Source organism: Ursus americanus, chromosome 34 (assembly GCF_024610735.1).
Source record: "Ursus americanus isolate L20-20 chromosome 34, mUrsAme1.1.p, whole genome shotgun sequence".
In the NCBI taxonomy this organism is placed as follows: domain Eukaryota; kingdom Metazoa; phylum Chordata; class Mammalia; order Carnivora; family Ursidae; genus Ursus; species Ursus americanus.
Genome location: NC_142160.1, coordinates 26292544 through 26317712, shown reverse-complemented (window position 1 = coordinate 26317712; position 25169 = coordinate 26292544). Strand labels below are relative to the sequence as shown.

Below are 25169 nucleotides of genomic sequence, written 5' to 3'. Positions count from 1 at the left end.
AAAGTGTTACATGCCACAAATGAATATTAATTACTAAACAGAATCTAGAAAAGGCCGCAGAATTTCTGAAACAGAGAAGACAAAGGATCATTGTAATTTGCTACATTTGAGTTTCTTATTTTAGGTAAATCAATGGAGGAGGCTTGTGGTCCCACCAGCCCCCCAGATCACTTGCTGGGGAGTATGATACGTCTACCCCCAAAGCACCTTGTCGGAGGCATTCAGGTCGGCTCCGTGTTCAGACAGACACTCCACGATGTCGTGGTAGCCTCTGGCAGAGGCTGTCAGGAGGGGTGTCTCTTCTTCTCGGTTCTTAATGTTCACATTGCAGCCGGCTTCGCAAAGGGCTTTGGCCACAGAGTAGTAGCCGTGCCAGGCAGCGCAGTGCAGGGGGGTTTCTTCTTCCTGGCCAAAGAGACACACGCATAGAGGAGACGGACACAACGATAGGCAAGTACGCGCACGCTGCGTTCCAACCATCAAAGAGCTCGTGGCCACTGGAGCAAAATATTCATCTGAAACAACAGACGCGGGTCTGACATCTCTCCTTCGTGAGTTTTCTTGCCTTCCACACTTGGTGTTGGACAGATGCAGTTTTCCCTGCAGGTTACTAACTGACTTTCCGGAGCCCCCTGGAACCGTCGGCTCGGCTGCTCTGAACCAGGGAGCCCCGGTGCGGGTGGGTTTACAGCCTCTTTCTCGTGAAAGTGCTTGTTTACCTCATCTGTAGGAGAGCGCTTCTCCGAGCAAGCATTCCTGCAACAGTCATAACCCCTCCAGGAGGCTGCCACATAACATACAGAGGAGTCACATACTTTACTGTTGCAGGGGCAAAGAGGTGCCGCGATAATCAGGCTGTAACAGGTCAAGGGCAGGGCTGGCCGCCAAGTCTATAGGACTGCGAGGCCTCTATGTTCACCAGCATCATCAGACACATATGCCTGCCTACGAGAGGCTATTACATTGTAGTGCTCACGGCATGACTCTGGAACCAGACCGTGTGGGTTTGAGCCCCGGCTCCTCCACTTAGGAGCTGTGTGAGCTGGGGCAAGTCACTGAACCTCTCTGTGCCTCAGTCTTCTCTTCTATAAAATGAGGATGATAATTCTGGCAACCCACTCATAGGGTTGTCCAGAGGAGTAAAGGAATGAATGATGAATGTGAGTGTTTCTGTTCGAGTCTCTGCCCTCTGAAATCGAAGCAGAAAACCCAAAGGACCCAACCGTATCGATGGCCATGTGGACATCCATGCGGCAAGCAAGCAAATGGAAGGACATCGACTACCGCGACCCACCTTGTCCTGGAAATTGGGGTTAGAGCCAAAGCTGCACAACAGTTGTACCACGTCGGCGTGGCCGTAGCGAGCTGCCACGTGAAGGGCTGTCTCTCCAGACTGCGAAAGAAATGGCCAAATTCAGCAGACTGTGGAAACTGAATGCGCAGGACTGGAGGCCAGATCCCAGGCGCGCCGGGCTCCATGGCTTCCCCTTTGGGGCCCCCACCACCTCAGCCCAGATGCCCCTTTGGTGATTGGGCCCAGGACCCTGGGGTACGACGTGTCCCACATAGCTAGTGTTAAACCCACACACACAGCTCCTCCTGCTTGTCACAAAACTTCCTACGTAAGAACGCTTTCCTCGTCTGTGATGGCGGTTCTCAATCCCCTCTATATACTGACGCGCGTAGCCATGTGATTGTTTTTTTAAAACACAAAACTCCTTTTTTAATATTATGCTATTTAAACAGTTTTATTTATGAGCAAGTCTCTGATTTTATTGTCTACGTTTAGAAAGTTATTTCTTATGTTCTCAGAGATTCTAAAAAAGTCACTATCAGCCCACAGTTGCATTCTGTGGATTTGTAATACATGCAATTTCCTTAGGATATTTTACTTATGTCTGCCCAAAACTTGTGAGTATAAACGGATTTAAAACAAAACAAGATACTCATTGCTACCTGACCAAAAACTGCCATAATATGTGTGTGTGTGTCTTTGACGTGAATATCATCCCTTAGATATAAAGCAGTGCACAGTCCATACAACTGTATGTGGCAGTCCTGACTGAACATGACAAATCAGTCTACAAGTATTAGGAGCCGAGAGGGGTTGCACAGTAGAATGCATAATGGACGAGGAAGTAAGAATCTTAGGTAGTTTTCCAGCCCTGCCAATTAAGTCACGTGACTACTGTGTGAACCAAATGAAACAACAAGATATACGAAAGTTAGGTTATCTTGCTAAATCAATAATTTTTATACATGCTTTACATGTAGTCTCATGAATCCTTCCAGTGCCCGTGCTTGTAAGGTCTGCCCTGGCAGCTATTTCAGAGAAGAGGAGAAGGGAAAAGAGATGTACACGTGGTAATTCAATAAGAGAATCAGGACTCGGATCTGTTTCTGGCTGTCTCTCTAGCAGAACCTTGAGTTTCCATGTTCTGGGGAAGATAATTCACTGCTTGCATATTATGCCAACTACCTGGCAGATTTTGGTATTAGACCAAGCCAGCAGCAGAAAGAAACTTCTCAAATTCTCTGCAGGAAGATTTGGTCGTGAACCCTTTTGCTTTGGGTCCTGATGCATATGGCAGGTCAACGCTCATATGCAGCCTCTTACCGTTTCCCACGGTCCTAAGAAAAGAAGTGGCCTTACCTTGTCTTTAACATCCAAAGGGCATTTGTTCTCATTGAGAAATTTCAGGGTGTCTACATGGCCATGCCGAGAGGCCCAGTAGATGGCATTGGATCCGCCCTGTATAAAAACCAAGTCACATTTCCAGATCCAAATGCATGTATCACTCAGACTCACGCTATTTCCCTTCCTACGTGACAGCGACTTCAAAAGAACAACGTCCAAGGGGAATAAACTCCCGTTTTATTTTTTAGTTTTTCCAAAAAGACCAAGGTTATGTCAGATGTTGACATTCTGGGAAGCTCTCTGTCCTATCTTTGCAACTTTCTTGATAAATCTAGAATTGTTTCAAAATGTTGTTTTTCTTAAAACCCTTATTTCAATCTCTGGTTAGAACTTTGCCTGTGCTCAAGGATCAGATCCAGTCGATTTATAGTTTTGTTGAAAATCTACAGAAGCTGATGGCAGGTCCACTCTAATGACTATTGGCTGTTAAGCAATTGTGTCTATCCTTCCAGTGTGACCTATCCCTCAAAGCATATGTATCGTCCTTACTTTGTTGCCCTAATAAACACGGAGGCAAATGTATTTCTGAAGAGATTAATTAGATAATGAAAATTTTGCCAAATGTGACATGTAATAACCCTGCTGAGTAAAAGTAACTAGTCAGGACTGAATCCGGGGTAGCACAAGGAAAGGCAGGTTGGTGCCCAGCAACAGAGCCAAGAGGAAGGGGAGTGGCTGCCTCTCCTTTATACCACAGGTCAGACGGGACCGGCCTGTTAGGCAGTTCATCTTCCTTTGCAGGAAACGGAGAAATGAAGTCAGGGGCCCACATTATTCTTCTCTGTTACCTCTAAGATAGGGAGACGGTTGGAAATACTTGAAAGCTAATTCAGTGGCAATAAAACAGAATTCTGACCTTATCCTGGACATCGATTCTTGAGCCTCTTTTAATGAGCAACTGTAGGATTTGAATATTCCCACAGCCAGCAGCGATCAGTAACGGAGGTGTCCCATGCTGCAAGAGGCAAGGAAGAAAACTTTGTTCAAGTTTGGTAGGAAAGGAAAGCAGCTATCACTGCTGTTCCACACCACACAGCTTCCTATGTCTCAACAGACACACAACTACGCCTGCATCACAGGAATGGGGACAGCCAGGAGAACACACAGCCCTTCTCTGCTGGATTCATAATCAACGGATCAGCACATCGACGGTGTCGTGATTAGAGGTGCGCGAGTGGCATGGAGAAAGGCCCTCAGTGCCCGCCATCTCATTTCTTTCTTTTTTTTTTTTATTTGAAGAGAGAGACAGCGAGAGAGGGAACACAAGCAGGGGGAGTGGGAGAGGAAGAAGCAGGCTTTTAGTGGAGGAGTCTGATGTGGGGCTCGAACCCAGAACACTGGGACCACGCCCCGAGCTGAAGGCAGATGCTTAACCACTGCGCTACCCAGTCGCCCCAGCCATCTCATTTCTAACTCGATTCACTCTCAACACAGAAGTGATTCCCCACAGGACAGCGTTTGAAACAGCCAGGGGGAATGGAGAAGTAGAGGAGATCCTTTCCACCTTGGACTTGGAGAGATACAGACACAGAGACTCCCCAGCCCACTCCCCCCGTAGAACAGCATCAGACCTTGTTGGGCTGGTTAACGTCATAGTTGGACAATGAGCCCAGGAGGTGCTGCAGGCCTGGGACGTTGTCATCGTTGATGGCGTGGATGATGGCTTTCATCACAAAGGAGTCTTCCTCATCCTTGAGAGGGACCGTGAAGAGGGAAGAGGAGTTAGCTTGCTGGCCACGATCCTTTTATCAACATAAGAGAAATCAATGCTCATCGGTCCAGAGAAGCATTCAGAGGAAAGTAAGCCACTTCTTCCCCAAATCCACTTGGTCACGAAGGGAAGCAGGAGGTTACTCTTTGCTCCTGCCATGTTGGCAACTAACACCACCTTCTGTTTACCTGTGTCTTCATGTCACTTGCATTATAACCCACACAGCAAACAGCTTTCAAGACTCAGACGTAGAAAAATGGCTGATAACCAACTACCCTCTGTGTTTATCTTAGAAATCTTTCAAAATAGATAGTCCCAAAACCACTGTAGAAAATAGCAGGCATAACTCAGACTCTTAAAAACCGTAGAACCAAGGAAATGATACCTTTGATTTCTACCGTATTTTTTTTTTAAGATTTTAGTTTATTTTTAAGTAGGCTCTACCCCCAACGTGGGGCTTGAACTCCCAACCCCAAGATCAAGAGTCATACGCTCTACCAGCTGAGCCAGCCAGGTGCCCCTGAATTCTATAGTCTTAATTTGTAATTCATCCAATCATACAAGTGTTCTGTTCTAATCACTGGAATTTCCTCCTTCTCTAGATGTAGAACAACATGGCATTCTCTGAAACCTGGTCACAACTAACGTGCAACACAGATAGATGATAGATAGACAGATAAAGATATAGATACACATTTAAAAGACCCTAGCGAGGGAGAAGTATGAAAATAAAGGCCAGAAAAGGGAAAACAGATGCATTTCTCACTAAGAAGAGAAATAACTAGAGAACGTTGAACAACAATTTAGTTAAATCTTTGCCACTTTGTCAAAGTTTTCTTATAATGATAAGATATTTACCAAATATGGCACATTAAAACTAAGGAATAAGCCCAAAAACTCCCAAACAAAATCTCTGGACTCACAGGGGTACATGGCTTCTAATGTTTCAAATCTGGAAACGCTATCTACAGAGGCCGACTCTGCTTGTGGGGCAGAATGGAGTAGAAGCATTTCTCTGGGCTCTGCTTTCTCTTCTCTATGGATCTAATTCCAAACAAACTTCAGGAGGGTTTTAATAATATTCGTACAGAGCCCATGTTCAGAATGCCACTGGTTTTGCTTTTCCATCACAATTCAAGTTGATGATTAAGAGACATTTGCATGAAAGTACAGTCAAGAGAAATGGGGTGAATGGGAGGAAGAAGCAGATTGTGGTAACCATGATTAGCAGGACATCAGGACGATGAAAGAACCTGAGTTGTGGGAGGGGTCAGCCCACCCGGAGCCCCCACACACCCCAAAGCCCTCTCCTACCCTAAACTTCGCATTACGACACTTAGACTTTCCCTTAGGTGATTATTCAAGATGATTTTGATTTATAACATTTAATTGTTCTCATCTTACTTAGATTAATAGTTTTTGTCTTGTCTCTGGTTCCACTGTTACCCTCCAACAATTCCCAAACCCAAACTTTCTCCTCCACCTCCTCTTTTTCCGACCTTGCTTCTCTCCCACTCTTGCTTTCTTCCTAACATTTTCTATCTCTTTCTACTCTGCAAGGCTACACCTGGAGCCTCAGCGAAGCAACTAGCGTCAGGAGGAAAAGAAGAGCTGGTGTCTGCTGATGTGTGATCCTGCCCGGGGAGTCCCCGGAGCCGCTCAGGAAACACTCACTATGTAGTCATGGGAGCAGGCTGGTTCCCACAGAACCACCCTTTCTGCCTTCTCTGGAGCTCCCTTTACCTCCAGGGCTCCCAAAGCCCTGTTGTCTGTCAGGGGAGAGTCTTAGTGAATTCAGATGTGTCCAGTCATATCTGAAGAGTTAATCTGTGATTAGGTTTCAGTGGGGATTAAGGGAAAAAAATTATGGACTTGTTCTCAAGGGCATTACACAGTCAATATAATGTCAACAGAGGAAGTGGGTTTGGCCTTCTGGTCTACCACGAACTCCCTCAGCAAGCCCCACAGTATTTGCCCTGATTTTTGGGTGTGTGTGTGTGTGTGTGTGTGTGTGTGTGTGTGTGTGTTGGCAGGAGGAGTGTGTGCCTCTTTTGTACTATCACGACCCAGTATTTTCCAAGGTCAGTGGCAATAGAGGACTCTCATTTTATTCATGAAAATTAGAATAAACTTTCCTCTTCTGCTGGCCAGTCACTCATCAAAGTGTGAGTGTGGGGGGGGGTAGTGTTAGAGGTAGTGGGTGGGAGTGGGTATAGCGCCAATCCAAACAAAGAGAAAAAAAGGACAAAAGAATCAACAGAGTACATCAAATCAGCCACCCAACTCCCTCCCTCGAGCGGAGGAAGAACAGGCCTGACGCTTCTGTGACTTCAGGTTTTCTGGGTTGTTGAACAATCAAACAACCTGAACATGTGAAATACACGGGGCTAAGAAAGAACCGCACAAAGGCAAACAGGTTCGCTTACCAGAGTATCATCGCTTCTGGCAACACTCATGTTACTCCTGGACAAGAACGACCTGGATAATCTTTGGCACAGTGATATCAAGCGAACGGATTGCTTTAAAAAAAGAAAAAGGGCAAAAAAAAAAAAAAAAAAAAAAAAAAGCAGGGGGAGAGGAAGAAAGAGAGCTTATATAAGGATACTTAAATTAGTGCAAATGGCAAAGTCTTTGAGCTAGCATTCACTGCTGACAGCATGTTCTTCAGGGGTGGGAGGTCTTCTAAGCAGGTTGGATTAGATTTGCATCAAGAAATCAAAACAACAGGAGAGAGATTCTCCTTCCACATTCCGTTACTAATTCTGCAATCGCACAGCCTGCATCCCTTCTCTTAATAGATTCTTCTCCACTTTTCGAGCAGTGGGATCTTACCCTAACAAACCCCTTGCACATCCCCACTCAGAGAAGCATGGTATGTAAGGGTCTTGTCCTATGTCCTTGTGCCCAGGTAAGCTAGTAATAGTAGTAATGTGACTATCAAAATTCATATAGTTGTTGGAAACACAGAGTGGGGAACTCCTTAGCCTGTAGGACAAACACCCCTGCATTTACTCTCAAAGGCAAAAGCAACAATAAATAACGTGTGTGTGTGTGTGTGTGTGTGTGTGTGTGTGAGAAAAAGAGGGAAAAAAGAGAGAAACTTATGCAGTTCTCTCTACATTTTAAGCCTATTCTCAGGGCTTCCTTCAGACCAAGTGTTAAGTCTTAAGTAACCTAGTGCTGTGGCCCTCCTCAGCCCTATCACGTCACCCCGAACTTGATGGGTGTGAAAATGAGGTACATTTCTGGCCCAGTGCTCAGAGACATGGCAGGTACCTGTTTCCTCTGGGCTTCACATGGCCCTGGGCCTAGGAAGACATCCTGTCACCTTGTTAACCTGGAATTTTTATTTGTTCAAGGTTGACTGGAATGCCTCTTAGGGCCATGCCCCACACAGCCCCTGCAGAGGCCGTCCACACTGAAAAAGTACAAGCGACCACAAATGCTCATGGCCCCACCCCACGCCTAGCCCCACCATTCACAGACTGGCTGGATTTAGAGAGCCATTTACACAAGTTCTGCTATAAATGCAATCCCATGCTGCTTACCACAAAGAACAGATTTGTTTAAAATGTGGCTTGTTGTATTTAGGAAAAGACTGCACTATAATTTTGCTGTGCCGATTTAAAAATCTGCCTTGGGAATGGTTTTGATTCTTTAAAAAAATGCAAAATTACATATGAAAGCATGAGTTAAAGAGGACTGAAGTAATATTTTTGCTTTATCTTTTGAAAATAGCATAACGGCACAGAAGACTATAGAGTAAATTTAAACAGACAAAAAAAGGACGCGTTTTTGTTTGGCCAGTATCGGAAGAGATGAGACTGGCCAGAGGCAGTGCCGCAGAGGAAAGAAATTAGTTAATCCTTCCCTGTCAAACACTCTTACTTTCCACTTCTTCCGGGCTGCGAACTTCTTGAACTTCTCCATGTTGACTGCCGACGCCTTTCTGCTAAGTGCTTGTTGGGTATCTTTAGGCTAAAATCAAAGTCCAAAAAGCAAATTTAGAGCACTCAAACGATGGAAATGTGTTCCATGACAACTTCTGGAAACCTCTAACTATTTGGGTTGCGTACACACTCACCTTACTAAAATAACTCAAGTTGGGATAATACACAGAGCTAGGGATCGACTCTCTGGAGGCCAACTCTTGTGGCTGAGGGTTTGATAAAATCCATAAAGACTGGATCTTGGGAAAAGTTGAAGAGTTGAGCTTGGACCAGGCTGAATATCTGGGTCCACACGGAGGGTTTGGGAATGGCGAGATTCATGGTGCGGTCATGTGAACTTAATATTATCAAGTAATAGAGAGCGGGCAGGGGACTCACTGGTCAGCAAATCCGGACTGTCTGACAGCATTAGAATCCCTTGTACCACATCTTTTTTAGGAAGCCATTAGTTCCACTAGCAAGAGAAGGAGACACCATTGCCTCCTCAGGGAGCCCAGGCAACTGCTAGGAGTTCACACAGCAGAACTTTCTGGATGCCCTAAACCTACTTCTCCAATGCAAGTTGTTACATTGCAATCCCCTTACCAGTTGCATGATTTTATTCTGTAACTGCCATATTCCCTACCCTTAGTCCTTTCTGCTCTAGCCGGAGCAACTTCAGTTCTTTAACCCAAATGCCAATAGGTGTCTCAGGGAATACAGATATGCCAGGGGCGGCCACATGCTCTGGCACAAAGACAGCTGTGCAGGGTTTGGATGACCTTATGGAATGAGGGCCCAGTATTGGTAGATCTTTAGATTTTACAACAGACACGGGAAATCCAGAGTTGATATGATACTTATGCTGGAAATCAATTCCAAAAAATTCAAAATATTCTCTGGGCCACCATCCCATAGGTCAAACCAAATATGGCTGTTGAGTAGACTTGACCTTCAACTCCCTGTTCGGAATCCTGCATTGTGACAGCTTACTCTTCTCCACCTCCATGATCATTAGGACATTCCCATCTGTCAGCCATCTTCAAATATGGCGCCGATATCAAAACCAATACTCCAGACGTGATCTGTGTTGAGACCCCAGAGTAACTAGTAATACCCTAGGGCAAATGCATTCCAGAATGCCCTGTAACACCAACCCAATCACAATAGGCAACTTACCTTGATCCAGGGATGCTGCAAACTATCTTGAATTGTCATTCTCTTCCTTTGTAGGGGGAGGGGAAAGAAAAAAAATGCTGTGACCATAGAAGCAAACACTAAGGTTGTTTCCATGCCGGCTGGGCCTACTAAGCAGATGCTCTGGAAAATGCAGTTCAGGGCCTGCTTCATGGAAGAAAGCCGGAAAGAACATTGGTCTTTCTGTGACCATTCTACTGTGCCTGCAGGGACTGACTGAGCAGGTCCAAAGGGCCCTGCCTGCATTTTCCAAAGCTGTTCCACACGGCATGCTTTCCTTTGCCACGCAGAACCAACCAGGCTCTCGTAAACGTGGCCGCACGCACAGCACAGGTGCCAGCCCTGGTCCAGCTGAAGCCACGGCCGGGTACCCTTCAGGAATAACGGACACTCACTTTGGATCCTTGACGAGGAGTCTTCTTATGAAATCTTTGGCTAGGGCACTGGTATTACTGAAGTATTCTTCCTCAAATTCGTAGTTGACGGCCGATACGTTTGCTAACGTTTCTTGCTTAGTGTCTCCGAGAAATGGGGAGGCCCCACTTAGGCTGTTAATAAAATGGGGTGCAGAACATGAATAATTACCTCTTGGGTCGTCATGCCATTCCTATAATAGCTGATAAGGGAAGTGAAGTATTAGGTTATAATCTGGTGCTTGGGCAGTTAGTTCAGAATCCAATTACATTTTATAGGGCATTTAATTGTCATGCACAAAAGCTCCAGCTTAATGCCTAGGATGCATTTAAAAAGTCGATTTGGAACAGCATCTAGTGTTAAAAAAAACACCCCTTTCCTATGTTCTCAGCAGTGATGGACAGCCACGCTGGCTTTCCGCAATCATGCTGCACTTTCTGATGACTCATTGCGAATTAGAAGAAAATGTTTAATTAGCATAAACTAAACGTGTTCTGGGGGTGTAAAATGAATATGTTTACATAAAAAGCATGCATAAACTGAAGAGATCAACATGACACATAGATGGTTAATAAGACATATGGTCTCAAAGAAAGAGGAAGAGAATATGAGACATGGATTTTGGTACTTACAGAATATAGGTTATTACCCCAATACTCCTAGACACAGAAACAAAAACAGAAGCAAATGTCAGAAGAATTGAAAAGTAAATCAGAAAGATGACAGCATCAAGGGCATGCTCCTTACCACATATCTGCCTCGAGACCAAGAGGTTCATAGTTGACTATCTCAGGAGCTAGGAGGAAACAAACACGTGTTTCGTTTTTGAAAGAAAGTGAATCAACAGATTCTATTGTCAGGTATAAACCAGAAATATGCACCAGGGCAACAGATGATGTTACAACAGGGGACATTTTGCCAGCAAAATTCATTTTATTTATGAGAAATAAAGGAGCCCAGGAGCGAAAAAACTTACCAACAAACTCTGGTGTCCCAAATATGTTTTTGAATTCATTTCCAAAGTCAATTTTATGGGCCAACCCAAAATCAATGATCTTGATCCGAGGTTTTGGGACATTTCTATCCAAAAGCATTATGTTTTCGGGCTTAAAAAAAGAGAGAGAAATAGTACTCAAAACAGCGTATTCGCATAACCAAAAGGTGGAAACAATGCAATGTCCATCAACTGATCAGTGGATAATATGTGTGTGTGTGTGTGTGTGTGTGTGTGTGTGTGTGTGTGTATGAATATTATTCAGCCTTAGAAAGGAAGCAAATTCTGACACATGCTACAACATGATGTACCTTGGAAATATTCTGCTAACTGAAGTAAGTCAGACCACAGAGGACAAATACTCTATGATTCCACTTATCAGAAGGACCTGGAATAGGGCAAATCCACTGAGAGAAAGTAGGGATGTGGCTGCTAGCCGCTGCGGGAGGAGGGATGAGGAGCTGGGGTTTAATGGGTACAGAGTTTCAGTTTGGGAAGATCAGTCGGTTCTAGAGATGGATGGTGGCGATGGTTGGACAACAGTGTGCACATACTTAATGCCACTGAACTGAACACTTAGAAATGGTTAAAATGGTCATTTTTATGCTAGGTTCACTTTACCACAATAAAAAAAAAACACTGATATATTATGCTGAAGACGAAGTGGCAGAATTATTCGTCTCCTCCCCTGAAAAAACCACCAAAACCGGAGGACGAAAGGGTCGTTGCAAGAGAACGCCAGGAAAAAGGAATGTCTTGGTTTAGCTTCTCCCAGGAGCAGACCCGTGAGAAGGATTCAGGTGCAAGTGGCTTATGTGGGAGGGGGCCGCAGGGAATACTTGGTAGGGGACGGGGAGATAGGAAGCAGGAGGAAGGAAAGCCATATACAGTGTCTTGTCAAGGTGGGGGTGACTGGAGGGCAATCCCTTTGGGGGACGACAGGAGGAGTAGAACTGAGTTTTCCAACTGAAGCACGAGGGAGTCAGGGTATTTACCCACCATCTCCCCATCCTCCCTTGCTAGGAGCGGCTTCTGTGGGCATTTACCCTGGAACCTGCAGCTCCCGGGGCCAGAAACCAGGTGGCAGGCGGAGAGCCACAAGAGTGTGCAACAGCAGTGTTCGGGGTGTGTGTTAGAGAGTGTTGGCGGGATCCGGATGGGGCCTTGACAGCTCTGCGACAATAAATATGGAGAAAGTCCTCCCTCCTCTGCCGTCTCGTCCTAGCTCCGATGATCTGAATCATTCACTTGGCCATCTTTGTGATCACTTCTCAATGCCTTGGACTGTACCTTGAATCTTACATTCTGTTGCTCGTGTATACGCCTTCCCTTCCTCAAGAGACTGTAACTTCTCTGACAGTTACAAGAGTGACATGCCTTTTTATCTCCCACAGTGGTTTGCCTCCAAGCAGGCAAAGGCCCCAATTAGCCAATCTCAGAGTTTGTGTTGATCAACTGCCAGTGACAGAGTCGGGCCTTTGCCTCAAGAGGGAGAGGAGAGATCAAGACATCTTCCTCCCAGGGGCGCCTGGGTGGCACAGCGGTTAAGCGTCTGCCTTCGGCTCAGGGCGTGATCCCGGCGTTATGGGATCGAGCCCCACATCAGGCTCCTCCGCTATGAGTCTGCTTCTTCCTCTCCCACTCCCCCTGTTTGTGTTCCCTCTCTCGCTGGCTGTCTCTATCTCTGTCGAATAAATAAATAAAATCTTAAAAAAAAAAAAGACATCTTCCTCCTTACATGCCCGGCAGCTATAGGGGTCGGCAACTGGGCAGCCAGGGGCCACTCTAGGCTGAAAACACCCCATAAGCAACAGCAGCCCCCCGCTGCTTAGAGATCCGGCTGGAAAAACCCTTTGATTCTTCCCCAAGGACTCCTGAATGTCATCATTCATCTTCAGCCTCTATCCCACAGAAGGGTAGAATCCTTGAGTAGGTATGCACGACATACCTGCTGATTTATCTTCCTAATTCCATCTTTTACACCCACACAGGATTAAAAAAAAAAAAAGTATGTCTTTCAGATGCCTCAATTTTTCTTAACAACCAACCAACCAATGCTGTGATTTGCATAACCTTCTTTCAGGTTCACACTCAGCAAAACATACCTTAAGATCAAAATGGGCAATCTGAAGGGAGTGCAGGTAGTAAACACCATTCAGAATTTGTTTGAGAAACTCGGTTGCTTCCTCTTCAGTCAGAGATTCCTTTTCAGCCAAGAAGTCAAACAGCTCGCCACCTGCAACTCTGAAAACCAGGAAGCAGAGGTTACTGGGGACAGTTCGGTTTCCTACCAATCTGTTCTCTTATGTAGACGACTGGCGTGCTCAAATGTCAGGCAAGAGAACAGCAAGCTGAGACTGCGAAGCGAGGATCAGAATTCTCCCCGTTTCTCACCCCTGGATGGGAATTCGGCCTCCAGGTACATTTGTGCTGGAAAGCACCTGGGTACCATGCTTCTCATGTGCTGGCTGGGTTCACAGGTGCGGGCAGGGAGCAGAGATGTGATGGGGGGAGAAACGTATCTTCAAAACATCTTACTTACACATACGTACAGGTGAAGTCTTAACTCACTGATTTAAAAACAAAACGATAAGCCAACTTTGTGCAGAATTTATAGAACATATCTTCCTCGTGCAATCAGAGAATGCCTGGAAAGTTCATAATCTGTATGCTAATCAATGCTTTTAAGCCCCAAATCACAATATATGGCCTACAAGGATTTTCTTATTGTTGTTTTGTATCTGTTTACATAAATACTTGTATGTTTATAAAACAGTCCTATTCAATAATGAATTTAACAAATACCTTCACTAATAAAAATAAACATATGCTAATTTGAAATGCACGAGGGATTTATGTGTAGGGATTTATGACTCGGTCTCCCTGGCCAGACTGTAAATCCCTGATGGGCAGAGGTCAGCCCCCGGCTGTGCCCCGGTCCTCACATTGTGCCAGCCACACAGCAAGAGCTCAAAACCTTGTTATAGCCAGTGGGTAAACGAACAAACTCAAACTCCCCGAAGAAATCCACGGCAGTAATTAACGGCAAATAACAGGGAACTTTTAATAAGAGTTTTTATAAGTTCATCTTTTCTCAAGTTTAACCATACATTCACAACATAATAATTAACGGCAATTATGCGCATAAATGCTGTGTTCATTATCTTTCTTTCAGCAAGACAGCTCCATAAACATACCTACCACTCCCGCATCCAGAAAAGAAAACTGGTGCTTATGAGATTCAACTCTACTGACATAAAAGCCGACGTCTTAAAGAAAAGGGTCAGATCCTGCCCCTTCATCCTCTAAGTTGTTGCTTTTCCTAGCCTGGCCCCAGGTCCACTAGCATCAGGACTGCTTGGGGTCTTTCAAAAATGGAAATTCTGGACCTCCGTTCCAGCCTGCTGCCTGAGTTTCCGAGAACGGGAACGGAGAAACGCAGAATATCTAACCAGCGCCCCAGGGGAGTCTTAGCACGCTAAAAAGTGAGGACCATTTTCCAAAGTTTTCATTGCATTCTCCTGATGCACGGCCTTCCTCTGATATTTAACATCTGGCTGTTTATCCAGAAGGCGAGGTGACTCCTGGACCCCGAGCAGACCCCAGAGCCCGAGCCAGCCAGGAAGGCCAGGAGCCCCACCCGGACAGCAGAGGCCTGCAGGAGGCACCGACACTCCTGAGGTAGGGGCCTCCCCTGCCTGCGCCCCCGGCCTTGCTGCCCTCTCCTCTCCATGGAGCCCTTGGCTACGAACTCCACACTGGGTGCCCACCACTCCTCACTTTTCTGTCTTCTTATTCCTCTTAAAACCAACAAAACAGGGAGAGGGATTCCTTCAACTCTAGGGGGGTGGAAAAGGAGGGACCACTTATGCCTCTAGACACACGGGAAGTTTTCCGACAGTGAGAAGTGGCTGGGGGTTGGATGCCTGGAGACGGGGTGAACCCGTTAGTACCCCAAATCGCGGTGCAAGGTGAGGGCCTAGGTCTTTCCTAGAAACCCCGCTGCCACTCCAGGCCAGTCTTTTGTTCCTTTTCTCTCAGGCAGCTTTCCCCACCTCACATCTGACCTGAGCTTCCTTTGGGACCTGAGCTTCCTTTGGGTCAGTGAAGAGCAACCATTTCATTCTCCTGAGGGCTCTAGGCTCTGTGAGACAGGACAGTAGGGGGTGAAGAGACCCCAGTTCAAATCCTGTCCCATGACCCCACCTCGCTGAGCCTGGGATTCCTCTTCTGTAAAATAAGAAACAACCGCATACCACAGAGTTGTTCTGAGGGGCCAGGGCATGTAGAGCCCCTTGGCGCTCAATAAATACTGTTTTTCTTCTCCTCTGGCTTCAAACTAAAAGCCTTTCACAGTGGCAGTGATGTACTGGTCCATAGTCAACAACGGGCTCTCTGGGGTTGGGGGCGGGGACGAGGCCCAGTCCAGTCCATTCCCGAGGTGTCCTATTCCTCTCATGGCCATATCAAGCCACCCTCGGGATGATGGTGACCATGGGGCCGGGAAGCACGAGGAGCTCTGTGACCGAGGCGAGCCAGCTACGGGGCCCACTGAAGCAGTCCGTATTTTCCAAGGATGTGTCCTGCCACAGGCTCTTCGGAGCTGTGATGGTGCCTCTGTGGCTCCCACCTTGACTCTCAGCAGATCCTGAGGCCGCTCTGACCAATAAGACACGGCAGAGTGACTCTGCCGGCCTCGGTGTGGGTCTCCGTAGGCCCGTGGCTACCACACACTGAAGCCCTCACGAAGCAGTGTGATGATCCCCAAACCGCCATGTGGTATGAAGAAACCCCGGAAGACGGGACGCCCCATAAAGACAGAAAGAGGCCAAGGTGCATTAGGCAAGGAGGAAATCTTGGGAGTAGATCCTTTAGTCCAGCCGACGCCATGGAAGTCAGACTCCATCTGAGTCCTTCTAGAATTCCTGACTCACAAAATGTTCTGCTGGGCCCGCTGGGGCTGACACTGAGCTGCAAGCCAACACAGCCTGCTCCTTCCCCTCTGTTCCATGTCTTGATCCTAAGGGCAGTTCTTAATAAACATCCTGTACACTCTTCTCCATCTCAAAGTTTGCTTCCCGGGGAACCTACCTTGCCTCCCACCAGATTTGGGGTAGTTTGCTGCACAGCAATAGTGACCAGAACACTATCTTGAACTGGGTCTGTTTACCTGGTTCAGCCAACAGAAACCAGGTTTGCTTTTCTCTGGGCCTGGTCACCCCCTGCCCCGTTCAGTATTGCTGTCTTCAGCAACTCGACTCCCGCAGTGCTTCCTGACCACATTAGTGAGAACCAGGAACAACTCTGGGGCCCACAGAGTGAAGGAGAGTGAGGGACCAGCCTGCAAAGTGGTGGTGCCTGACCAAGACTGAGAGGAAGGAGGCATGAGTCATGTCTGATTTCTCCGTCACCCTTCTGCAGGCACTGGTCAATCTCATGGTCTTCGTGGTAAGGTCCATGCTGTGGCTCATCCAGGGAATCATTCAGCTGGACTTCAGCAGTGTTGGGAGGGCCCCCACCTCACTGCGCCTGGACCCATCACTGGTTTCCTGCTGCCTTGAAGGCCATGACACATATATACATTCTCCTTCACACCAGGACAGGAAGGCAGATGTTCTAGCCATCCATTTTATTTTATTTTTTTATTATAATAATATTTTTTATTATATTATGCTAGTCACCATACAGTACATCCCTGGTTTCTGATGTAAAGCTCGATGATTCATTAGTTGTGTATAACACCCAGTGCACCATGCAATACGTGCCCTCCTTACTACCCATCACCAGCCTATCCCATTCCCCCACCCCCCTCCCCTCTGAGGCCCTCAGTTTGTTACCCAGAGTCCATAGTCTATCCATCCATTTTAAATATAACTTAGCAATATTTAGTCATTAATCGAGGTAATCAACACTAAATGACTTCAGCTAAGGTTTGGGGACACAATAAGCATTATTGGCTATTTTACCTCATTTTCTCCCCAAATCTCAGAGGGTTGAAAGTGACCAGAGGATTTTTTTTCCATATCCATGCTCAGAACCAGAACGCAAATGCTTACGATGTTGTTGGCGAACAGCGGGGTAATGTTAATAAGATCAGCCAAAACCATGATATTTCCACTCTTTGTTTCAAATTTTACATTTTGCTTAGGAGAAGGAAGATTGATGGGGAGAGAGAGGTGAGCAATCTGTGCAGCAAAATGAGAAAGCCAGTCTAACCTCCATTATTAGGTCTTTGACTCAGAGTGTTTGAAATTATAGCATTATCATGGAAATTGTGTGAAATGCATGCTAATAAGCATTGCTGTGTTCACCAAGAAAGCTGGAAAATAGGAAGGTTCCCTCTCCTCCCCATGCCTTCCTCTACTGCCGATGCCTCCCCTAAAAGGTAGCTGTCATGGAATGTAGTGAGGACACGTGAGAATTTTAAAAACAAAGGGGGCCTTCAGAGTGACATAGAGAAATCATTACAGAATTCCAATTTCTAACTTATAACACTACTCAGGGTTCCTGGCTTTTGCTAGGAATTGTCCGAGGTGTCTCCTGGACTAGATCTGGTCATAAGCTAAACTGCAGGGGACTCTTGGCTACAAGCTAAGTACACCCGATGAGTTATTTCAAGGCATATGCTATGATTCATCAGTGTTGGGCTCGTTTCCCCATTTGGTGAATGGGGGGCCACTGGAGCAACTGAGGGCACACTCTCAGGGTCCTGGCCTGCTATGACACGGGCCCTGGGAGGTGGCATGGTAAGAGGGCTGGAGGGGCTTCAGCACGCAGGACCCCAACCCTGGCTCTGGCCCTAGGCTGTGGGTGGCGTGGAGGAAAGTATGGAGCTCCCAGCACTTCTCTGGGCCTCAACTTTGCCATCTGTAAAATGAGAGGGTTGAACAACTGGGCCAAGTGACTCTCTAACCTTCCTGTGCATCATAACTGGGGGAATTTGGTAAAAATAGAATTTCCTAGAACCTACTTCCTGAGGTTCTGACTCAGCAGGTGGGGCCCCAGAATCTGCAGTTGAACAAGTCACTCCAGTGATCCTGGTGCCAATGGACCGCACTCAGAGAAGCAGCTCTCTCAGACCCGGCCGCCTCTGACAACTTAAGATCCTGCGAGCCAGTGTGGGGGTACGGCAGGGCTACCGCTGTGCTCACACCATCCTTGCCTTTCCCGCCCGGGCACACAGCTCATCTGCACCTCCCAGCGCTCTTGAGGCCACAGCCTGTTCTAGCCAGTGGAATGTGGACCAAAATGCTGACTGCCACTTTCAGGTCTGGCCCCCGTCATATCCCGTACTATCCTCCGCGCACTCTCTCCCCTCCCCCTTTGGCTACCTGAACACCAATGACCCAGCAGAGGACCTCGAGGGGGACCAGAGGTAGCAGAGATATTAAGAAGAAAGAATATGGATCCCTGAGTCACTGCCTGGAGGACAGCCACCCAACCTGTAACATTCACATTGGACTCTGAGGGAGAGAGAAATCCTATTATGTTAAGCCACCGAGATTTTGCAATTTTGTTCCATCTGCTCTAAATACAAATCTACTTAATCAGAAGTAAGAATACAATGTATTTTTAAAATTAAAATGAAAGGAAAACAACCAATGCAGAGCACACAGTACGCTAAACATGATAATCATTTTCTTATGTCCTACGGTTTCTATGGATCAGGAACCCGGGAAGGCTTGGCTGGGTAGCACTGGCTTAGGGTCTGTCACAGGGGTGGCAAGCAGACAGGAGCAGCAGCTGGGACTACAGAGATGCTGGACCGCCTTGGGGGGGCTGTCTGGGCACCTCGCTCCATGTGAACTCACGGCCCCATGCGGCCTCTCCATTTGGGCTAGTCTGGGCTTCCTCACAGCATGGCGGACTCAAGACAAGGAGACCGCTGACACGGAAGTTCCGGGCTCCAGGACCAGTGTCCTAGCAACATAATGGAAGCTGTCTCAGCAGTCACGCAGCACTAAAAGCAAGTCCACAGCTCCTCCAGATTCAAGAGGATGGGGTTTAGTACTCTTCTCTTGATGGGGTAGCTTCAAGGCTCTCGACAATACGTAGGACAGGAGAGGATGCTGCAATCATCTTTGGAAAATGTAATGTCACATTATCTATGACTGACGAACTGAAATGCTCGATCTTACTTCACTGAAATGTACATTTTACAGGGCTGAGGTACAGTAGTTATATCAATTTGTTAGGATCACACCAACAAACAGGTGGCTCAAATTAACAGAAATTTTTTGGGGCACCTGGGTGGCTCAGTTGGTTAAGTGACAGACTCATGATTTCAGCTCAGGTCGTAACCTCATGGGTTGTGGGATCGAGCCCCTCGACAGGCTCCCCACTCAGCAGGAAGTCTGCTTGGGAGTCTCTCCCTCTCTCCCTCTGTCCCTCCCCCCACTGTTCTCTCTCTCTCTCAAATAAATAAATCTTACAAAAAAAAAAGAAATTTCTCGTCTCAAGTTTCTTTGGCTCCAAGTCCAAAAACAAGGTGTCAACAGCACTGTGTTCTCTCTGAACTGTCTAGAGGGATCTTCCTTGCTTCTCCTAGCTCTTAGCGGTGTGCTGGCAACCTCTGGTGTCCTTGGCTGGAGATGCACCACTCCAGGCCTCTGCCCTCACATGGCCGTCTCTCTGCGCATGTCTGTGTCTGTGCCTCAATTTCCCCTCTTATAAGGACACCAGCCCGACCGGATGAGTGCCCACCCTAGCGGCTTCATTGTTCCTTGACGACATCCATGAAGGCTCTATTTTCAAAGAAGGTCATATTCTGAGGTGCTGGGGGTTGGGACTTCAACATCTCTCTTTTTTTTTCGGGAGGGGGGTACAATCTGACCCCTAATGGACAGCAGCCCACGGGCTGCAAGCAAAATGTTACAGGATGGCTAGAGCCAGTGAGACTCAGCGCAAGTAATTAGAATCCCCTGATGTTTCCCCTTAGCCTCGCTTTCACGTTCCCCTAGGAAGGCAGGATTCCTTCACACACTGTTAGAAAAACTTTCAAATCCAAGTCCGGCAAATGTGGGGGGAGAAATGCATATCTGGTCCTGTCCCGAATAATTCCCCCAACACTGTGCGATGTGATGAGACTCTCATAGCAGATGTGACATCAAGGTTGAGGGCAAGTGCCCAGCCACTTCCCGGCTCTGCCTGGGGATAAAAATCAGAGCTCCGAGCTCTACTGTCTTCACTACTTGCAGAATGTTCTTTCTTGTTAATCTAGGGAGAGCCCTGGAGGGTTTCCACACTCTGACCTCTCACCTTCCGACTGAAATCCCCTGAGTAACTAAGGACTTTGGGGAATGCAGAAGTGAAGCTGGGGATCCGACAGCAAGGTGAATACAATACCCTCCTTCTGGATTTTGTGAAATGGGTGTGAATTCAAGACCTGTGGTACACTGGGGGCCTGGGAACATCATTCTCTGCTTATTTACTGGGTTGCACCTTATAAATAGCAACAAAGAGTTCCTAATCTTCACACCTCCTCTGAATTAGCCCTGCCTCCTTTGACTCCAAAACATAAGCTGTATCTGAAAATACATTTTCTGTTTTCACCTCAAATTCAAGTTCAAGAAACAACTTAAAAGGAGTTCTGGGGACTCTCCCAGAACAGCATGGCTGGCACTCAAAATTCATGGGGGGGAGGGTGATCTTTCAGTTTACCCAGAGAGGCGGAGCAGGAGGCAGGGAGGAGCCTTCTGAGGGTTTCTGGAATGAAATCCCTATGGGAAGAACTTCACTCACACTGTAAATGGCGTTGGAGGCAGGCACTCTGGGTCAGTCTGGGCTCTGTGACTTCAGATAGGTTAAGTGACTTTCAGAGGCAGTTTCTCTGTCTATAAAATGGGGATGATAATACCTACCGTTCATTATCACTACTGGGGACGAAGATGAAAGGAGACAAATATGACTGAGGATATGAGTCAGCAAGTGTATGACTACGCCAGCCAGTTGTCCCTGGCCTTCACTGCACTTAGTCGCAGGTGTCTGGTGAGGAAAACCCGTGAGCTACTCGCTGGGTCTCTTGTCCAGATGCCAGCTTATGGGGTGAGATTCTGATGTGGCAGTGAGGCTATTCACTGTGGTTAAAAAGCAGGTTTCCCTGAAATGAGGAGACAGTCCCTGAGACCACGAACCTGGGGAAGAGGGGGGCTCTTAGACATTTAAGTTGGAAGGTGGGCCTTGTCTCTGTTTCCTTAGGTCTGGACACAGAGGAACCTAGATGGGCCTGAGGGCAGCCAGGGGGCACGGGAGAAAGTGCGTGCTGAGGGGGGAGGCGGGCGCAGGCAAGCAGGAAGAAATGCTGGCAGTCCCAACCAAACACCGTCCACTCACTGTGACCATTTCTCTCCTGCCAAATAAAGACCTCTCTGACATGGTCCCATGCAACAGGAGATTCAGGACAAAGTGGTTTCTTGTTCAGTCAAGAGCGTAAAGGGAATACCAAGGCCTGTGTGGAGGTGAGAGAGGTGATGAGGGACAGTCCTCCAGGGAAGTTCAGTCTCAGGGGCCAAAGTGACCCCCACACCCAGACACTCCCCTGTCCTGCCATGCAGCCCCCAGATGGCCACCCTAGCAGGTCTGTGCTTACTCAGGGAGCTGGCACATTCTCTCACAGAAGCCACTCCATTTGGGCAGAACAGAACTTTAACTTGGTCTCTCTCTCTCTCTTTTTAAGATTTATTTGTTTGAGGGAGGAAGAGAGAGAGAGAGTGTGAGCGCCGTGAGGGGGGAGAGACAGAGGCGGAGGGAGAGAGAGAGGCTCGAGTAGGCTCTACGCTGAGTGCGGAGCCTGATGGAGGGCTCGGTCTCACGACCCTGAGATCATGACCTGAGGCAAAACTGAGAGTGGGACACTCAACCGACTGAGCCACCCAGGCGCCCCTTCGACTTGGTCTTTTAAAAATATTATTGAAGAAATACAAGAATATATTCTCCTAAAGAAAAATTAAAACAGCCATATATAAAACTGAAGTCCCTTCTGACTCTTCCCCTCCTCCCCAGTCCGGGCCCTCTCCCCCTCCCCCTCCTCCAAAGTGTACAGGCTGAGTAGCCCTCCACCACTTTCTCTGTATGTTTCGTGAACTACACAGCACTACGTTTTAAGAACACAAATGGTATCAGACTATACATTCCGCCAGCTGCTATCTCACTTTGGCAATGCTCGTCGGTACGGAGCTCTTGCGTTCTCCTTCTTCGCTGCTGCCCGACAGCCATAGGATGTCCAGACCCGTGCTTTCTTAGCCATTCCCTGGCTGATGGCCTTTATGTTGTTTCTAATTTTTCACGTCACAAACTACGAGGCCATGATTTTTTTTTTTTTAGATTTTATTTATTTATTTGACAGAGATAGAGACAGCCAGCGAGAGAGGGAACACAAGCAGGGGGAGTGGGAGAGGAAGAAGCAGGCTCATAGTGGAGGAGCCTGATGTGGGGCTCGATCCCACAATGCCGGGATCACGCCCTGAGCCGAAGGCAGACGCTTAACCGCTGTGCCACCCAGGCGCCCCTCGAGGCCATGATTTTTGTGTGCGTAGTTGCCTCCTCAAGATATGAGAGTTTTTCTAGACCCTCAGATGTATAGCTGATTTGGAATTTCTAGGTCATTGGATATGCTTGTTTTTATTTTTTTTAAAGATTTTATTTATTTGAGACAGAGTGCAGAGCGAGAGAGAGAGAGAGAAAGCAGAGGGAGGGGCAGAGGGAGAAGCAGACTCCCACTGAGCAGGGAGCCCGACTAGGGGCTCGATCCCAGGACCCTGGGATCATGACCTGAGCTGAAGGCAGATGCTTAACCGACTGAGCCAGCCAGGCCCCGGGATATGTCTGTGTTTAGCCTCAGTTCGTAGCAGGTGAACGTGCTGTGGCTTCACAACCTCGTGTGTTTCATAGCATTACTTTGGGCCAATCCATTGGACGACATTAATGACTCAGTGTCCTACCCTACGTGTCCCTGCTCGCAGCGAGACAGCTGCTCTTTCAGATCGAAAGACGGCTCAATTTCCACGTTTATCAGCCTTTTGTATCTGCGTGAGTGTAAGCTGTCCACACACTCTGCCCATTTTCCTACTGGACTGTCAATTGTTTTTTAATCTTATTCAATTGGCAAGTGTTCCATCGTCGTCTCGACTCTACACCTTGATCTCTTCTAGATTCCCAATGTTTTCTCCCCATCTGTCATTTGTCTTCTAACTTCGCTGCTTTAGAAAAGTTTAAAATTCTGATGCAGTCAAACTTGTCACTTTTTGTAGAAATCAAGATTTTCGAAACCAAATGGGTGGACAATGAAATAGCAGGTGGAGCTTAGCAGCTGGGGAGCCGGGGCAAGTCCTCATCTTTCCGAGTTTGCAGATTTTAGCAAGCGCTGCCTGTGAGCTCAGAGAGGCAGGTGGAATTTCAAAGGCTGTTCCAGCACTTTCGTTCCTCCCCAAACCCGCGTGTGTCCCTAGACTGGGAGTTACCTGCAGGGCAGCGTGACATGCTGCCGATCTCCTGAACCTGTCGCAGTGGTAAACGGGGGCTCCAAGAGCCTCTTCGGTGCCTCTCTTCCCCACTCTGCCTGGAGTGACATCATGCTGGAACTGGACACTGGCCGTGGTGGGATTTGGACCGTAGCAATAGACAAACATTACAAATCAGGGCTTCCCTTGCCTGGAGAGCCGGCTGTCACACATTCTTTTCCAGCTCACCACATTCTTTTCCAGCTCACCACGGACCTATAGCTTCCTAGGCACGGCCACCTGCCTGCATAACCTTCAGCTGTGAGCTGCAACTCCTCACGGACGACTCTAGCCAGGAAAGTCCTTCTTCCGTAGACCTGAAATCTAGTTCTGGTAACACAGGTCCCGATCCTGTCTTTTAGAACAGGAGTCAATGAACTTTTTTGTCAAAGGCTTTGTGGACTGTTTGGTCCCTGCTGCAACTTTTCGACTCTGCTACATAGTCTTCTTGCTTTTTTCTTCAACCATTTAAAAACATAGAGCTTCCCCCCCGCCCGCCCCCCAGAGCTGTGCATAAATAGGCAGCAGGCTTTGGCTCACCAGCTGCAGCTCGCCAAGCCCCGCTCAGGAACAACAGGGTCACAGAACACAAGGCACTCTGACCCACACGTCATCGTTCCCAAATCTAAAGACGGGTCTTTGCTTTTCAAGCCTAGGATTCTGCCGGGCTTGCTCCTCAAGCCAATTCCAAATCCAAGTGAAGTGATTTAGGAATGTTTCTAGAATGTGCTTTTTACTGGGTGTCTGCAGATGTGGTGAGGCTGATATACAGGCCTAGGTCATGGCAGGAAAAGGTACAGAAATCTGGACTGAGGTCAGTCAGGCGCTCAGGCCAACTCAGGAGCGTCACAGAATCCCTAAGAAGGGGAACCTACCCACGTGCTTGCTGTGGCACTCAGGGCAAGGCACTTCACCTTCCTGGGCCTCTGGCAGAATAAAATGACTACGAATTCTTACACGATCCATGGAGAGCTGGTCTCTTCCTCCTCACCTCGAGCCTGAGCCGCTCTGTGTCCGCCTGACCGACAGAAGATGAGAGAAGTGATGCCGCGTCCGTCTTAAGACGCCGACAGCCTGCATTTCCTGTTTGGACCACCTGGCCGAGGAACCCAGCTGCCCTGCTGTGGGTGACCCCGAGCTGCACTGGGAGTGGTGCGCACAGAGCAGAGCCAGCACCCCTGACCGGACGCCCGGCCCACGGTCAGCACCACCTGCCGCTCAGGCGAGGGAGACACCCTGGAAGGGGACACCCAGCCCCACGCAGCAGCCCCGCAGCAGCTCCAGGGAGCAGAGATGAGCTGGCACAGTCAACCCGCGCCCACACCGCAGAGCCACGATGTAAACAAATAACGGCCGTCATTTCGAGTCGTGAAGCTTTGCGGTGGTTGGTTATAAAGCAAAAGACACCCCGAATGGAGCCTTCAGAACCCTACCTCCTTGGGCTTCGGGGAGGACTGAATGACATGCCATTTAGAATGTACTCAGCTCAACACAGGGCACATAAAATGTTCTCCACGAATGGCAATTATTCAGAAAAAACACAGCTGCTTGAGTTCCCTTCCAGGTATAGGGGAAATGGTTCACCTCCTTATCCGACAGGTTCTGCTTCTCAGGCCAAGCTTCCTGAAGAGGCTGATGCTTCTCGGGGCTTCTTCATTAAACGAGATGAAATGAAAAGCACGTAGCACAGAGCACGGCATATAGTAGTTGCTGGGGAAACGTCAAAACT

General features: G+C 47.7%; 1 protein-coding gene across 6 annotated transcripts in view; it reads right to left on the bottom strand.

Annotated features, from left to right (window-relative positions):
- The window catches only part of DAPK1 (death associated protein kinase 1), a 176575-nt gene that overhangs the window by 41581 nt on the left and 109825 nt on the right, over positions 1 to 25169 (bottom strand). For all 6 annotated transcript variants that reach the window (XM_045780877.2, XM_045780879.2, XM_045780876.2 and 3 more), the window contains 13 exons: positions 13049 to 13187; positions 10926 to 11055; positions 10697 to 10745; positions 10582 to 10608; positions 9931 to 10083; positions 9518 to 9563; positions 8298 to 8387; positions 6836 to 6928; positions 4270 to 4389; positions 3555 to 3653; positions 2654 to 2752; positions 1295 to 1393; positions 208 to 405 (listed from right to left, as the gene is read on the bottom strand). In XM_045780877.2, coding sequence (XP_045636833.2) covers positions 208 to 405; positions 1295 to 1393; positions 2654 to 2752; positions 3555 to 3653; positions 4270 to 4389; positions 6836 to 6928; positions 8298 to 8387; positions 9518 to 9563; positions 9931 to 10083; positions 10582 to 10608; positions 10697 to 10745; positions 10926 to 11055; positions 13049 to 13187 — 1342 coding nt within the window. The remainder of the gene's footprint in view (positions 1 to 207; positions 406 to 1294; positions 1394 to 2653; positions 2753 to 3554; positions 3654 to 4269; positions 4390 to 6835; positions 6929 to 8297; positions 8388 to 9517; positions 9564 to 9930; positions 10084 to 10581; positions 10609 to 10696; positions 10746 to 10925; positions 11056 to 13048; positions 13188 to 25169) is intronic.